Genomic DNA, 17,613 nt, shown 5'->3' with positions numbered 1-17,613 from the left:
CAGTCACGTAGATGGGTTAACTCCAGGAAAGGTAAGAGAGGTAGACAGGTAGTGCAGGAGTCTTCTGTGGCTTTCCTCATTTCAAACAAGTATGCTGTTTTGGAAAATGTAGGGGTGATGGATTCTCAGGGGAATGTAGCATGAACAGCCAAATTTCTGGTATTGAGACTGGCTCCAATGCAATGAGGGGTACGTCAGGTTCCAAGAGATCAATTGTGTTGGAGGACTCTCTAGTCCGAGGCACAGATGGACATTTCTGTGGCCAGTAGCGAAAAATCAGAATGGTGTTGCTTCCCTGGTGTCAGGATTAAGGATGTCTCTTATAGGGTGCAGAATATTCTGAAAGGGGAGAGGACCCAGCACGAGGTCACTATACACAATGGCGCCAATGGCATGGAGATGAAAAGGTTGAGATTCTGAAGGGAGAATACAGAGAGTTAGGCTAGAATTTAAAAAGGAGGTCCTCGAGAGTAGTAATATCGGATTACTCCCGATGCTACGAGCTATTGAGGGTAGGAATGGGAGGATAGAGCAGATGAATGTATGGGAGAAGGATGCACATTATTGGATCATTGAAATCTCTTCTGGGGTAGAAGTGACCTGTACAAAAAGGATGGATTGCACCTCAATCGGAAGGGGACTAATATACTGGCAGGGAGATTTGCTAGAGCTGCTCAGGAGGATTTAAACTAGGAATGGAGGTTTCAGACCCAGGGAGATAGTGCAGAAAGAGATCAATCTGAGACTGGTGCAGTTGAGAAAAGAAGTATGCCAAACAGTCCGGGCAGGCAGGGACAAAGAGGAGAACAAGGAAAGGACTAATACTTGAGCTTCTTGCGTTGAAATAAATGAATTTTAACAGGGAAGGCAGATGAACTCAGCATGGTTGGGAAAATGGGACTCTGATATCATAGCAATTACAGAAACGTGGCTCAGCGTTGGACATGATTGGCAAGTTAATGTTCCAGGATATAAATGCTACAGGAATGACAGAAAGGGAGGCAAGAGAGGAGGGGGAGTGGCGTATTTGATAAGGGATAGCATTACGGCTGTACTTAGGAAGGATATTCCCAGAAATATATCCAAGGAAGGTATTTGAGTGGAACTGAGAAATAAGGAAGGGATGATCACCTTATTGGGATTATATTATAGCCCCCCTAATAGAGAGAAATTGAGAAATAAATGTGTAAGGAGATTTCAGTTATCTGTAAGAATAATAGGGTGGTTATGGTAGGGGATTTTAACTTTCCAAACATTGACTGGGACTGCCATAGTTTCAAGGGTTTAGTTGGAGAGGAATTTTAAGTGTACAAGAACATTTTCTTATTTCAGTATGTGGATGTACCTACGAGAGAAGGTGCAAAACTTGACCAACTCTTGGTAAATAAGGCAGAGCAGGTGAAGGGGCGGCTGGAAAATGGGAAGCCTTCAGAAATGAGGTAATGAGAGTCCAGAGAAAGTATATTCCTGTTGGGGTGAAAGGAAAGGCTGGTAGGTACAGGGAATGCTGGATGATTAAAGAAATTAATCGTTTGGTTAAGAAAAAGAAGAAAGCATATGTCAAGTATGGACAGGATAGATCAAGTGAATCGTTAGAGTATAAAGGCAGTAGGAGTATATTTAAGAGGGAAATCAACAGGGCAAAAAGGCGATATGAGATAGAGTTAAGGAGAATCCAGAGGGTTTTTACAAATATATTAAAGACAAAGTGGTAACTAGGGAGAGAATAGGGCCTGTCAAAGATCAGCAAGGTGGCCTTTGTGTTCAGGAGATACTGAATGAGTATTTTGCATCAATGTTTACTGTGGAAAAATATATGGAAGATATAGAGTGTAGGGAAATAGATGGTGACATCTTGAAAAATGTCCTTATTATAGAGGACGAAGTGCTGGATGTCTTGAAATGCATAAAAGTGGATAAATCCCCAGGACCTGATCAGGTGTACCCTAGAACTCTTTGCGGAGCTAGGGAAGTGATTGCTGGGCCCCTCACTGAGATATTTATATCATCAATATTCACAGGTGAGGTGCTGGAAGACTGGAGGTTGGCTACTGTGTTACCACTATTTAATAAAGGTGGTAAGGGCAAGCCAGGGAACTATAAACCGACGAGCCTGACTTTGATGGTGGGCAAGTTCTTGGAGGGGATCCTGAGGGACGGGATGTACATGTATTTGGAAAGGCATGTATTTGATTAGGAATAGTCAACATGGCTTTATGTGTGGGAAATCATGTCTCACAAACTCGATTGATTTTGTTGAAGAAGTAACAAAGAGGATTGATGAGGGCAGAGCAGTAGATGTGATCTATATGGATTTTAATAAGGCGTTCGACAAGGATCCCCATGGGGAGACTGGTTAGCAAGGTTTGATCTAATGGAATACAGGGAGAACTATTCATTTGGATGCAGAACCAGCTTAAAAGTAGAAGACAGACGGTGGTGGTGGAGGGTTGTTTTTCAGACTGAAGGTCTGTGACTAATGGAGTGCCATAAGGATTAGTGCTGAGTCCACTACTTTTCATCGTGTATATAGAGCATAAGAGGTGTAATTAGTAAGTTTGCAAATGACACCAAAATTGGAGGTGCAGTGGACAGCGAAGAAGGTTACCTTGGATTACAATAGGATCTTGATCAGATTGGCCAGTGGGCTGAAGAGTGGCAAATGCAGTTTAATTTAGATAAATGTAAGGAGCTGCAAATCTTAGTGGGACTTATACACTTAATAGTAAGGTCCGAGGGAGTGTTGCTGAACAAAGAGACTTTGGAGTGCAGGTTCATAGCTCCCTGAAAGTGGAGTCGCAGGTAGATAGGATAGTGAAGAAGGCATTTGGTATGCTTTCCTTTATTGGTCAGAGTATTGATTGTAGGAGTTGGGAGGTCATGTTGCCACTGTACAGGACATTGATTAGGCCACTGATGGAAAATTGCGTGCAATTCTTGTCTCCTTCCTAGCAGAAGGATGTTGTGAAACTTGAAAGGGTCCAGAAAAGTTTTACAAGGATGTTGTCAGGTTTGGGGGATTTGAGCTTTAGGGAGACGTTGAATAGCTTGGGCTGTTTTCCCTGGAGCGTTGGAGGCTGAGGGGTGACCTTTTATAGAGGTTTATAAAATGATGAAGGACATGGATAGGATAAATAGACAAAGTTTCTTCCCAGGGGTGGGGGATGTCCAGCATTAGAGGGCATAGGTGTAGGGTGAGAGGGGAAAAATATAAAAGAGACCTAAGGGGCAACATTTACACGCAGAGGGTAGTGCATGTATAGAATGAGCTGCTAGAGGAAGTGGTGGAGGCTAATACAATTGCAACATTTAAAAGGCATCTGGATGGATATTTGAATAGGAAGGGTTTGTAGGGGTATTGGCCAAGTGCTGGCAAATGGAACTAGATTGGGTTGGTATATCTGGTCGGCATGGACAAGGGTCTGTTTCCATGCTGTACATCTCTATGACTGTATGACTTTGCCCCACAGCTTTCTGTGGGAATGAGTTTCAAAGACACTCAACCCTTGGAGAAGAAATTCCTTCTCACCTCAGTCTTAAATTGGCACTCCTTCATTCTGAGACTATGCTGTCTGGTCATAGATGCTCCCATGAGGGGAAACATCCTTTCAGCATTTACGCTGTCAAATCCCTTAAGAATACTTTGTTTCATTGAGGTCACTTTTCATTCTTCTAAATTCCAACGAGTAGAGCCTTAACCTGTTTAGTCTTTGCTATAAGATAATCCCTCCATGGTTCGAACCCTGCTATGGCAGATGGTGGAATTGGAATTCAATAAACATCTGGAATTTAAAATCGAATGATGACCATAAATTCATTGTCGATTGTTGGAAAAACTATCAGGTTCACGATTGTCCTTTAGGCAAGGAAATTGCCATCCTTACCTAGTCTGGCCTACATGTGACTGGACCCACACCAATGCAGTTGACTTTTAACTGCCTTTGAATGGGATGGGCAATAAATGCTGGTCTAGCCAGCAATGCCCTCATCCTGTGAATGAAAGAATAAACAAAACAGGAATTATCCAAATGAACCTTCTCTGAACTGCCTCCAGTGAAATTGTATTGTTTCTTAAATTAGGGTTTGAAGACTGTTTATAACAGTTAAGATGTGGTCTTACCAGCACTTTATATAGTTGCAGTAAGATTTCAGTAATCTGTTACTCCAACCCCCTTGAAGTAATCACTGTAAAGAGTGCCAGTCCTGAAGAGTGCAACATTTTAATTTGAGACCCACGTTGTTGGCTGCAAGCATTCCAAGACATCTGTATCATGATTAGCTGCATGATGATGTCCATGCTTAAGCACTGCCATCGTAAACAGGCAGAATGTAAACTTTATCAGATTTTCTATTTCCCCTATGAGCTAAAGAAATGATTAATTTATGTCAAGTTTAGTGTATCCTTACCATTGGCTATCATGTTAAAAGTGGGAGATCTATGGAGTTAGTGTTGGGTGCCGGCACTGTCTTGACACTCTTAATAATTTCCAATGGGAATAGATAATAAAGTTAAAATGACACTAAGCACTATGCTCCTTTTTCATTCATCCATCTTGCTGATATGAATGATCAGATCAAAAGCCCTGTAATTAACACGGTATCACAGTGCTCAGTACCATCCTGTGATTTGATAGATATCTGAGCAAAACGTCTTCTCATGGTGCTGTCTGCCAGTAACAGATACCCAGGCCTCTGTGCAAAGAGTGGCTCACCTGCCTGGATAGGGTCCTGAAAAGCTTCTAGTAACCATGGAGGTGTTTTCAAAAGGCATATTTGTCACTAAATGCATATTTGCCGAGAGGGAAAGGGGATAAAATCAAGGCGAAGAAGAGTACAGGAAAGAGAAAAGCATGAGCAATATGACACATCGTTGTGTTTTGTTAGTGCAAATGGGCTGCAGGGCGTTTGTTGCCATTCTTCTACTTGAATTACAACAGACCACCAAGTTATGCAGAATAGAACTAATAGCACAGAACAATTGGTTGCATAAGAATAATCCACAGACAACTATTGAAATTTATCACTCAGTGTGGGGGAAGGGGGAATATGTGCACCCATAGTGCTTTTACGGAGAAAGTTCCAGGATTTTGACCCAGTGATAGTGAAAGTGTGGTGATATATTTTCAAGTCAAGATGATGTGTGACTTGGATGCTCTGATACATTTCAGCTTTTGCCCTTCCAGGTAGTAGAGGTCATGGGTTTAAAAGGTGCTGTCGGAAGAATTTTGGTTAATCTCTACAGTGGAGCTTATAAATGGTATACATTGCTACTGCTGTGTGACAGTGACAGTGGCAGAGAGAGTGCATGTTTGTAGATCTGGTGCTAATCAAGCAATTTGCATGGTGTCAACCTTCTTGAGTGTTGTTGGAGTTGCACCCATTCAGGCAAGTGAGGAGCAATCCATCATACCCTGACTTGTGCCTTGTAGGTTGTGGACTGTCTTTGGGGAGTCAGGAGATGAGTTACTCCCTGTAGAACTTCAAGCCTCTTATTTGCTCTTGTAGCCACTGTATGTACATGGCTAGTCCAGTTCAATGGTAACTCCCAGATTGTTGATAGTGTGGAATTCAGCAATGGCAATGCCATTGGATGTCCAGGAGGGATGGTTAGATTCTCACTTGAGAAATGGAAATGGATATTGTCACGCATTTATGCATCACGTATGGTGCTTGTGACTTTTCAGCATCCAGGTCCAGCTGCATATGAACACAGGCTGCTTTAGTACCAGAGGAGATATCAATGTATTAAGCATTATGTTTGAGAGCTCACCCACCTTACAATGACAGGAAGGTCATTGATGAAACAGCTGAAGGTGGTTGGATCCAGGACACTCCCCTGAGGACCACCTACAGAGATTTCCTGGGACTGAGATGGTTGACCTCCATAACCACAACCATCTTCGTTTGTGCCAGGTATGACTCTAATCAGCAGAGGCATGCCATTTGACTCCAGTTTTGCTGTGACTTCTTCATGCCACACTTGGCCAAATACAGTCTTGGTGTTAATAGTTGTCAGTTTCACATCTTCTCTGGCATTCATCTCTCTCATCCATGTTTGAGCCAAGACTGTAATGAGGCAGGAACTGAATATCCCTGATGAATCCCTGACAGTCAGTGAGCAGGTTCTTGCTGAACAGGTAGCCTTTGCTAGCAATGTGCTAAGCAGGTGCTGTTTGATAGCATTTTTAACAACCTTGCATCATTTTTCTGATGATTCTAGTCAATGTACAACGTTGTCGGGTAGATCCTGGTGTTGCAGCTGCACTGGAACAGTGTTCTGGAGCTTACGTCTGCAGTATTATTGCTGGATGTTCTCCTGTTTCATAACTTTTTCAAGATCTAGTGACTTCACCTGTTCTTGATGTCATGGGGAGTAAATTGAACTGGCAGAAATCTGGCATCTATGATGCTAGAGACACCCATTTATCTACTGGATACTTTTGTTTTGGGGCAGTGTTGCTGCATTGACTATACTTTTAAAGTGATGACCTGCTATCTTTTTTCTGTTTTTTTTTAAACCAAAATTGGTGCTGAATGAATGCACACATTTGTATATTTGTACATTTTGGCTTACATGCTGTTTGATCCTCTTGTCAGTAATAATCATTAATGTGTGTGATATTGTTACAGTTCTTTTAACTCTCAATCTGTTTTGTAACATAACAAAAGAAAATTGCCATAATATTGTGGTGATTACTGTGGAAGATAGTGCTGTTCTTCAAAGATTTATTCAAAAATCTGTCTGTAAATATATTTTTAATACAAGATTATCAATACATTGAATTAAGTGAACGAAACTTTATCAAGGGATGAAATATTGATTGTATAGAAGTGAATAATCCTGAGTTACTAAATAGTTAATACCAGTATAACTTGCTTGGAATAAGTTTCCAATGGTTTAGTTGTCAATCTGGGTCTGAAACCCCTATAATTGTAGACTTTATCATTGTCATATTGTATTGGTGCACCCGAGCATACAGGGATGAGTGCTTTCACTGAAAATAGATCCATTACAGAAAATTGAGGGTTGATCTCAATCTCAAGACAGTTTTACCAACAATTGGTCACTGTTAAATTTCCATGTACTTGCAACAAATTTAACAGTGTGATCTCAACTTGAAAAGAAGACCAACATGCTAGAAATGTCTGCATAATTATCTTTGTGTAAAGTTGTTCAGGAGTGAAAATGCAATTGTGAAGTTTAATTGAAATAAATTTATAAAAGAATTATAACTGTGAATTTTTTTATTATGATGAATGCTGAATCTTAAAATAGATTATAATTAGTAGAGGCGTGTTAACCCAATAGCTCAGCTGCATAATCTACTAATTTCCCAGCATTCCCAGTTTAGGAGCTGACAAGGGATTGTCAAGGTGAGCAGTTAAAGTGAGCTATAACCAGGTAAGTAAGAGAACAGCATAAAGCCATGTTGAGGAGTTTTGAAAGATTGCTTTCATTGTAATCTCCAACTGTTATTGTCAGTGGGATTGTGCTGAAGTATTAAAATTAATCTGCACTGAAGTCTGAATTATTAGTACACAAAATAAGGACACGGTGTGAAGGTAGTAATATGTTATAGAGTTAGTCAGAGAGATGTACTGCACGGAAACAGACCCTTCGGTCCAACTTGTCCATGCCAATCTGACATCCTAAATAAATCTAATCCCATTTGCCAGGATTTAGCTCATAATCCTCTAAACCCTTCATATTCATATACCTATCCAACTGCTTTTTAAATATTATAATTGTACCAGCTTCCACCACTTTCTGTGGCAGTTCAGTCCATATAAGCACCACACTCTATGAAAAAGTTCCTCTTCAGTCCCTTTTAAATCTTTCCCCCCCACCCTAAACCTAAGCCCTCTAGCTCTGGACTTCCCCATCCTAGGGAAAAGACTTTGTCTATTTGCCCTATCCATGATTGTATAAGTCTCTACTGGGTCACCCCTCAGCCTCTGTGCTCCAGGGAAAACAGCCTCACCTATTCAGCCTCTCCCTACAGCTGTGACTCCACTTTAAAGGAGCCTGCACTCCCAAGGGCACTCTGTTAGCAACACCCCCCCAGGGTTTGAATTAAGCGCATAGGTCTTTCCCTGATTTGCCTTTTCAAAACATCGCACCTCATATTTATGTAAATTAAACACCATCTGCCACGTATCGGCCCATTAGCCCATCTGATCAAGATCCAGTTGTATACTGAGATATGTGTTGCTGGAAAAGCGCAGCAGCATCTTTATCAAGGGATGAAATATTTTGATCTCCAGCATCTGCAGTCCTCACTTTCTCCTGTATGCTGAGATAGCCTTCTTTGCTGTCCACCACACCTCCAATTTTGGTGTCACCTGCAAACTTGCTATAAACATACCTGCTATGTTCACATCCAAATCATTTATATAAATGACAAAAAGGAATGGACCCAGCACCGATCCTTGTGGCACTCCACTGGTCACAGGCCTCCAGTCTGGAAAGCAACCCTCCACCACCACCCTCTGTCTTCTACCTTTGAGCCAGTTTTGTATCCAAATGGCTAGTTTTCCCTAGATTCCATGTGATCTCACCTTTGCCAACCAGTCTACCATGAGGAACCTTGTCGAATGCCTTACTGAAGTCCAGTCACATTCACTGCTCTGCCTCTGCTCTTTGCTACTTCTTCAAAAAACTTAATTAAGTTAGTGATTCACAATTTCCCATGCACAAAGCCATGTTGACTATCCCTAATCAGTCCTTGTCTTTCCAAGTCCATGTACAACCTGTCTGTCAGGGCTCCCTCCAACAACTATCCACTGCCGATGTCAGGCTCACTGGTCTACAGTTCCCTGTTTATTCCTTATCATCTTTCTTAAACTGTGGCACCACGTTAGCCAATCTCCAGTCTTCAGGCACCTCACCTGTGACTACCGATGATACAAATATCTCGGCAAGGGGCCCAGCAATCGCTTGCCCAGCCTCTCCAAGTTCTAGGGTACACCTACCTGATCAGGTCCTAGGGATTTATTCACCTTTGTGCATTTTAAGATTGGCAGCACCTCCTCCTCTGTAATATAGAATTTTTCAAGATGTTGTTATTTAATTCCCCATGTTCTATATCTTCTATAACCTTCTCCACATTAAATACTGATGCAAAATACTCGTTTAGCATTTCTCCCCTCGCCTGCAATTCCACACATAGGCAGCCTTGATTATCTTTTAAGGACCCTATTCTGTCCCTAGTTACTCTTTTGTCCTTGATGTATTTGGGGAATCCCTTTAGATTCTCCTTAACTGTATTTGCCAAAGCTATCTCATATCCCCTTTTTGTCCTCCTGATCTCCCTCTTAAGTATACCCCTACTGCCTTTTAACTCTTCTCGGGATTCATAGCCTGCCTGCCTTTTTCTTGACCAAAACCTCGATTTCTCTAGTCATTCAGCATTCCATACACCTACGAGCCTTGTCCTTTACCCTAACAGGAACATACAGTCTCTGGACTTTCCATCGCAGTTTTGAATGCTTTCCATTTTCCAACCGTCCCTTTACCTTCGAACATTTCCCCCTCTCCCCTGTCCTGCCCAAATCAATTTGCCTAATGCAGTCTAAATTGGCCTTCCTCCAATTCAGAACTTTAACTTTTAGATCCGGTCTATCCTTTTCCATCACTATTTAAAAACTAATAACATTATGGTTACTTGATTCCCATACTGCTCCCCACTATCACCACAGTCATGTACCCTGCCTTATTTCCCAAGAGTAGTCAGGTTTAGCACCTTCTTTAGTATGTAATCCACATACTGAATCAAAGTTTTCTTGGACACATTCAACAAATTCCTCTTCATCCAACCCCTAATGCTCAGGCTGTCCTAAGGCTTTGTACATGGGTAAGTTAAACACCCCTGCCATTACTATCCTACTATTCTTAGAGATAACTGAGAATAAATTTGTTTCTGAATTTGTTTCAGAAACAAATTTGTTTCTGAATTTCTTGCTGACTATTGGGGGTCTACAGTACAATCATCCCTTTCTTATTTCCCAGTTCCACCCAAATAACTTTCCTGGACGTATTCCCAGGAATTTCCTCTCTAAGTGCAGTCGTAATGTTATCCCTAATCAGAAACGTTACTCCGTCTCCTCTCTTGCCTCCTTTCCACCCTTCCTATAGCACTTATACCCTGGAACATTATGCTACCCGTCCTGTCCATCCCTGAGTTACATCTCTATAGTTGCTATAATGTTCCATACTCACTGTTGAAGATTACAAAAAAAATGAGCCACTTAGTTGCTCCCCAGTTGTCAGCTCTTCCCAAAGGTTTCTCCAAGGTCTACAGTTGGCTTATTTTTGCTCCTGATTATTATGTTTGTATGATCCACTCATTATCGTTGAAGGTGACAGCATTTTTAGTCTTTTTACCTAGCTAAATGTTATACAATGATTTAAAAATAAATAAATAAATCTAAGAGTTGACCGGTTTCTGGCATTTTTGAATTAATGGTTTGAGAGATTTATTAAGTTGTGACAGAATCGCGCACTTGTGTATGGCAACGTATCATTCAGGATTTCACTCTGTAAATTCAGAATTTTCATCTGGCCTCTGTTACATTGTGCACATTTAAAAAGCATTGGAAACTTTGATAAGGGCTACCTCATTTGGCATAATATGGTTATTTGGGGTAGACACTGTAATAGGGGATATTGTGAATAGCAACGTCAGACAGGTAACCTTTTTGAAATTTTTAAATTTTGCGAGGGAAGAATTACTTTGAGAGGCAATAGCTTTAAGTGCATTTGCATAAATGGGAATTTTTTTATTGTTAGTTTTGAAGAGGAATACTTTTTAACTTTTAACGTTTATCTTCAGACTGTGATGGAATTGGTACAGATGAGAAAACTGTAACGATGATTAATTGCGTGCATGGATGAAATGTGTTCCTTTTTACATGTCTAAGGGCTTTTCTAGAAGTCCTGAGTGAATTTTGAATGTCTCAGCCAACTTATGGCTTTATTTCTGTTTTTACAGTGGCCCATTAGATATGATAGGTGACTGCAAGATACCATTTTTGGATGAAATATACAAGATTGAGAGACCTGGAGCCGATCCGATAACACTAGCTGATGGACAATTTAAGAGTATGTGGCTATTCCTGCACGGGGAGAATTAAACAAAGCATTCAGTCACCCCTGTGGATGGTGTTTGATTCGAGAAATTGTTTTTGTTCCCATACCCTTTTTCTCCCCCTCCCCCTCTCCAGGGAAGAGTGGCCCTGAATGTAAATACTGCAAGGCGGATCCAGAGAAAGAATGCAGATTTTGCGCCTGTCGATTATGTGGTGGAAAGCAGGATCCGGATATGCAGCTGCTGTGTGATGAGTGTAATATGGCGTATCACATATACTGCTTGAACCCACCCCTCAGCAAGATACCAGATGATGAAGACTGGTAATTTTTTTATTTATTTACTGAGGGATGATGGAAGGGAAGAACAGGAGACTCTTTGGGACTCATTCGTCATCACCAGTGACGATTTAGGTCTGACTCTGATTTTAACTAAAACCACAATTTCTGAGTGTGGAAGCTGTGTTTCGGCCAGTTGTATTGTGCAGATTTCTCTCAAGCAGCTTTTTCTGTACTAATAAGATCTGCAAGTAAATTGTAGTTACAGCTATAATGACAGCACTTATACCATTAGTGTCTCTGAATTTTACTTGTGTATGACTAAAGAGGAATTTCACCATGACTTATGGTCAGAGCGACAAGAAGATAAAGATGCACCAGAATTAAGAGCCAAAGTAAGCTATGGTAATAGAAGATGAAAATTTTATAAACGAAAGAGAGATTCTTGAATTCAGAGGCACACAGACTGAAGACTGAACAACTGATAGGACAGAAAAAGGGAGGTACATTATCGACTAGTGTCGGAAGAGGGTAGTGCACAAAGTGCCATGGGCAACGTAGAGGTTTACAAAGCTAGAGGGTAACATAATGTTATGGACAAAATGGTGACAAAGGATTTTAAAATTCTCACATTTGAGGAGGTGGACAACCAGTGGATATTGACTTGACTATTACTTATCTCACCTTCTGTGTGCTTATTTCTATCTGTAATTCTTATAATGTCTTCTACCATCAGAAATTTGAAATTGTTGTTTTTCAACCATCTGTCTCCCTTTCACAGTTCCCTTGCCAGTGAGATTTCTGACCCCCCCCCCACCTTCTACTCCTGGCTGAACTTATTTGCAATAACTTCCTGTTTTTCATCTCTAACATTCTACAGTTGTGGGATTTTCTAATTCTCCAAATCTCAGTTTTCTTGCCTTTGCCTTTGTGTGTATCTATTGCTTGACTTCTTTTTTATTTTCCTAAGTACTTTAGTTTTATCATGTTACCTCTGCTAATGTTCCTCTATTAACATATTGTTTCCAATCTGTTTACTCCTATATCTGCTACAATATTTGTTTGTCTTTCAGTTTCTAGCCTAGCAAACCATTATAGCTGAAATATCGCTCTCATTGCTCTGACCTGAATTAATCTGTATTTCTAGAGTCTTCTGTTAATCATTTCTCAATTTGGATATGTGCAGCATCCATTACTAAAACGCTTTGTTCGAAAAAGGGAATTTACTGTTGCTTCTTCTAGCATAGCCTCCTCTTGTGAATTTATAAATGGAAACAATTATTCTTGGAGTATTTAGACCACTTTCCCACATAGTCTTAGAGAGACTGATATAAACTCTGCTCCGTCCCAATTCCAGACTCCGATCACAAAACATTGACCAGGGTCTCTGTGTCCACCACCAACTCAGGCAGCAAATTCCAGGCAGGCCCCCACCTTCTGTGTAAAAACGTTTTTTCTCATGCCCCCTCTCATTCTTCTGCCACTAGGCTTGAATTGATGACCCCTGGATTTTGAACTGTCTGCCAAGGGAACCGGCTCTTCCTGTCTACTTTATCTCAACCCCTCACAATTCTGTATACCTCAAGTATGTCACCTCACAGATTTCTCTGTTCCAAGGAAAACAACCCCAACATCTCCAACTCTCCTCCATAGCTATTCCAATAAATCTTCTGTTGCACTGCCTCCAGACCAATTCATCTTTCCTTTAATGTGGTGACCAGAACTGCACACAATTCTACAATTGTGGCCCCACCAGTGTCTTGTACAGTTTCATCATTATATCCTTACTCATGTGTTCTATGCTTCTGCCAATGAAAGAAAGCATTCCACATGCCTTCTTTACAACCTAATCTACCTGTACAGTTAGCATGCACATCAAGATTTCTCACTTCATCTGTACTCCCTTCTACTGTTTGAGCTCCCTTGATGGACTCCAAGATGGAAGAGCAGTGTAGCACAGCAATGTGTGGGCTCCTACCCGGAGCTCATCTGCTGCATCTGTTTTTACTTCTTTTATTCTTAATTTAATCTACTTACCTTCTGCGGAGAGTGGGTTTGCACGGTATGGAGGAGATCAGCGATGAGATGAGTGAGATACCCCAGCATCTGTGGTGGTGAGAACAGGTAGCCCGAGGCAGCAGCAAGAATAGGGTGCGTTCAGCACTGACTGGAGACGAGGACTGGTGTTGTCTGCTCAAAGAACTGCAATGCTGAACTTTTTATTTCTTTATTTTTCTAATTTATTCCTACGATCCTCTACCTAAGATTCTTTGTACCTCAGATGGCGCTGTAAGTGGCGACTTTGTAAACTTTTCACTGCACTTGTGAGTACATGACAATTAACCTAATCCTAATTCTGTTCCAAATGTGATACCTTACAATTATCAGAGTTGAATTCCATTTGATACTTTCCTGCTTGCTCCACCAGCCCATCTATATCATTTTGAAGCCTACAGTTATCCTCTATGGTGCCTACACATGGCCTGTTTTTGTGCCAGTTTCCTAGTTGTGCCTCCCTCCATGTTCAACTCCATGACAAATCAGTTAGTTTTGAGGTTAGCTTTAACCTCAGCCTGTCTGTATAAAGAGAAGTCACACTTATACCTATTCTCCTTATGGAAAGATGACAGGTAACCTTCAGTTGATTCCTAATAGGCTTTTTAGATGGAACGTCATTTGGACTGCTGACAAATGACAATCGTGAGTTGGCTCAAGTCTGAACTTTCACAAAATACAGTAGAGTTGACTGCAGTGCAATCTTAGTAAATCAGTGCTGTTATCTGTTGTGCGGTGGAGTAGCCCAATAGGCCAAGTGGCCTATTCCTGATCCGTAATTCGTGGAAGTGTCTACAATGTTACTTGCATTGAAGTCCCAATCTGAACCAGCCTACCCAGAGTACTGGTTGGGAAAAGTCAGTCTTTTCTTAAACATAACTGCTCAAACCAATTCCAAGAGCGGGCCAAACACAAGTTGCTTATCTCTCCCCTATTTTTGATCAAGGCTTTAAGAAAATTAAAGCCATTGGGAATATGGAATGAAGTTTATGATTAAACTTGAAAGCACAATGTCTCATAAGTTATTTATGAAGATTTTATGCATCTTCAATGTCATTGTTTTTGATGTTAAATGTTGATCATGAGTTAATTTAAGAGAATTAATGCTGTCCGGTATTTAGTTGCGCTGTTGTGTTGTATTTCATTGTTTAGGTTCAGTCGTTGGTTTTAAGTGACTTGTGAACTTGGATTATTTCAATAAAGCCTGGAAAATTGTGTACTTGTAGGTATTGCCCCTCCTGTAAGAATGATACAAGTGAAGTTGTGCGAGCAGGGGAAAAACTGAAACAAAGTAAGAAGAAGGCCAAGATGCCATCTGCCAGCACTGCAAGTCAGAGAGACTGGGGCAAGGTATGGAACATTTGTCCATTTCAGTTGAGTGCATGCACATTCAATCGTGGTGCTGTTTGTAAGTCGAAGAGTTTGGTGCTGGAAAAGCACAACTGGTGAGGCAGCATCCGAGGAGCAGGAGAATTGACGTTTTGGGCATAATCCCTTCATCAGGAATGAGGCTTGTGGGCCAAGGGGGCTTGGACATAAATGGGAGGGGATGGAGCTTGAGGGAAATAGCTAGGAACGTGATAGGTAGACGAAGGTGGAGTGAAACTGATAGGTTGGAGAGGAAAGTTGAGCAGATAGGTGGGAAGGAAGATGGACAGGTAGGACCGTTCAAGAGGGCAGTGCCAACTTGGATGGTTGGGACTGGTATAAGGTGGGGAGCGGGGAAATGAGGAAACTGATGAAATCCACATTGATCCCATGTGATTGGAGGGCACCAAGGGAGAAGATGAGGTGTTCTTCCTCCAGGTATCTGTTGTTAGGGTTTGGCAATGGAGGAGGCCCAGGACCTACATGTCCTTGGCAGAGTGGGAGGGGGAGTTAGTGTTCAGCCACAGGGCGGAGGGGTTGATTAGTGCGGGTGTCCCAGAGATGTTCTCTGAAATGATCCATAAGTTGTATCCTGTCTCCCGATGTAGAGGACACCATATCAGGTGCAGCGGATACAGTAGATGACGTATTTGGAAGTACAGGCAAATTTCCAGGATGTGAAAGGATCCTGTGGGGCCTTGGACGGAGGTGAGGGCACAGGCTTTGCACTTCTTGCGGTGGCAAGGGAAGATACTGGGAGGGGAGGGTGAGTTGGTGGGGGCATGGACCCGACAAGTGAGTCACGGAGGGAATGGTCTCTCCAAAGCACAGATAGAGGTGGGGAGCAAAATATGTCTCTAGTGTTGGAGTCTGCTTATAGGTGGCTGAAATGGCAGAGGTGCATTGCATCATACTCCACCATTTCCGTCTTCCCCCTGACCTCCATCCAAGATCCCAAATGATCCTTCCACATCTGACAGAAATTTGCCTGTACTTCCATACATGTCGTCTACTGTATCCGTTGCACCCGATGTTTGGGGAGACAGGATGGCAACTTGCGGATCATTTCAGAGAACATCTCTGGGACACTCGCACCAACCAACCCCACCTCCCTGTGCCTGAACATTTTAACTCACCCTTCCACTCCGCCAAGGACATGCAGGTGCTCGGCCACCTCTATCGCCAAACCCTAACCACCCGATGCCTGGAGGAAGAGCGCCTCATCTTCTGCCTTGGGACCCTCCAACCTCACAAGAGCAATGTGGATTTCACCAGTTTCCCCATTTCCCCTGCCCCCACTTCATCCCAGTTCCAACCTTCCAACTTGGCACCAGCCTCTTGAATGGTCCCACTTGTCCAACTTCCTTCCCACCTATCTGCTCCATCCTCCTCTCCGACCTATCACTTTGACCCCCACCTTCACCTACCTATTGAATTCTCAGCCACCTCCCCCCAAGCCCACACACTCCCATTTGCCTCTCAGTCTCCTTGGCCCACAATCCTCATTCCTGATGAAGGGCTTATGCCCGAAACGTCGATTCTCCTGCTCCTCAGATGCTGCCCGACCGGCTGTGCTTCTCAAGCACCACACTCTTAGACTCTGATCTCTAGCATCTGCAGTCTCACTTTCTCCCTGCTTTTTGTAAGTGTCAGTTGGGTTACTAATATATCTTTCATCAATCTATGTTGTCATTCAGGGTATGGCCTGTGTTGGTCGCACAAAGGAATGCACAATAGTTCCTTCCAACCATTATGGTCCCATACCTGGCACTCCTGTTGGCACAATGTGGAAGTTCAGAGTTCAGGTATGCAGTAGCATTCATTTGTTTATTTTTCACTTCTCAGCATAATATTCATTGTTAATTTTAATTTAGCCACAAGATTCAGAAGTAGAACCTGTAAGTACAAATTCAGTCATAGAATCATAGAAACCCTGCAGTGTGGAAGCAGGTCATTTGGCCCAATAAGTCCACAGCGACCCTCCAAAGAGCACTCCACCAGACCTACCCCTACTACTCTACCCCTGTAACCCTAAGGCTACTTTAACATGGTCAGTCCACATAACCTGCACATCTTTGCCCTGTGGGAGAAAACTGGAGCATCTGGCAGAAATCCATGCAGGTATAGACAAAATATGCAAACTCCACATAGACAGTTACCAGAGAGTGGAATCGAACCTGGATCACTGGTGCTGTGAGGCAGCAGTGCTAACCTCTGGGGCACCATGTCACCCCAATGATTCTATTCTATGTTCAGTTTGTAGGAAGAACACAACTACCTATTACACCATGACACTTTACTAATTCAGTCTTGTTTTTAAAGAAGAAAATAAACATTTAATGCTCGTGAATTCTTCCAGATATTTCAAATTTGACAACTTTACGCACAGAAGCACAAGATAGAATTACTGTTCTTCAGTACAATTCTGCCCCCATCATTATTAGCAAATTGCGATCTTTCTGGTTTAAGATTGAATTTTATAAAAGGATCAAGAACTTTGTCATTTTAACAATCATAGGCAAGGAAATGTTGCTTAAATATATTGGCACACCTGAGGAGGGAGATTCCACAAAGATGAGCTTTCTGGGAAGAAATGAGAACATTAATTCCTGAAAATGACAATTTCGAGGGGTTCCTGCTGAACAAATGTTCCATATTAATGTTACCTAGTAAAAGCAGTAAAATGCAACATTTGTGTCAAAGATCACTCTTCAGTTGCAGCTTCCTTGATGATCAAAACAGTTCAAAGATGCATATGTTAGGTGGATTGGCTATGCTGAATTGTCTGATGTGTCCAGGGATACGTAAGCTAAGTGGGTTAGCCA

The 17,613-nt window shown here is 41.9% G+C and overlaps 1 protein-coding gene across 2 annotated transcripts in view; it reads left to right on the top strand.

Annotated features, from left to right (window-relative positions):
- Positions 1–17,613, top strand: part of LOC140487917 (E3 ubiquitin-protein ligase UHRF1-like) — a 186,002-nt gene that overhangs the window by 125,445 nt on the left and 42,944 nt on the right. For both annotated transcript variants that reach the window (XM_072587355.1, XM_072587346.1), the window contains 4 exons: positions 10,992–11,101; positions 11,224–11,410; positions 14,647–14,770; positions 16,486–16,593. In XM_072587355.1, coding sequence (XP_072443456.1) covers positions 10,992–11,101; positions 11,224–11,410; positions 14,647–14,770; positions 16,486–16,593 — 529 coding nt within the window. The remainder of the gene's footprint in view (positions 1–10,991; positions 11,102–11,223; positions 11,411–14,646; positions 14,771–16,485; positions 16,594–17,613) is intronic.

This window comes from Chiloscyllium punctatum, chromosome 2 (genome assembly GCF_047496795.1).
Source record: "Chiloscyllium punctatum isolate Juve2018m chromosome 2, sChiPun1.3, whole genome shotgun sequence".
Taxonomy (NCBI): Eukaryota; Metazoa; Chordata; class Chondrichthyes; order Orectolobiformes; family Hemiscylliidae; genus Chiloscyllium; species Chiloscyllium punctatum.
This window is presented reverse-complemented; position numbering and strand designations above follow the sequence as displayed.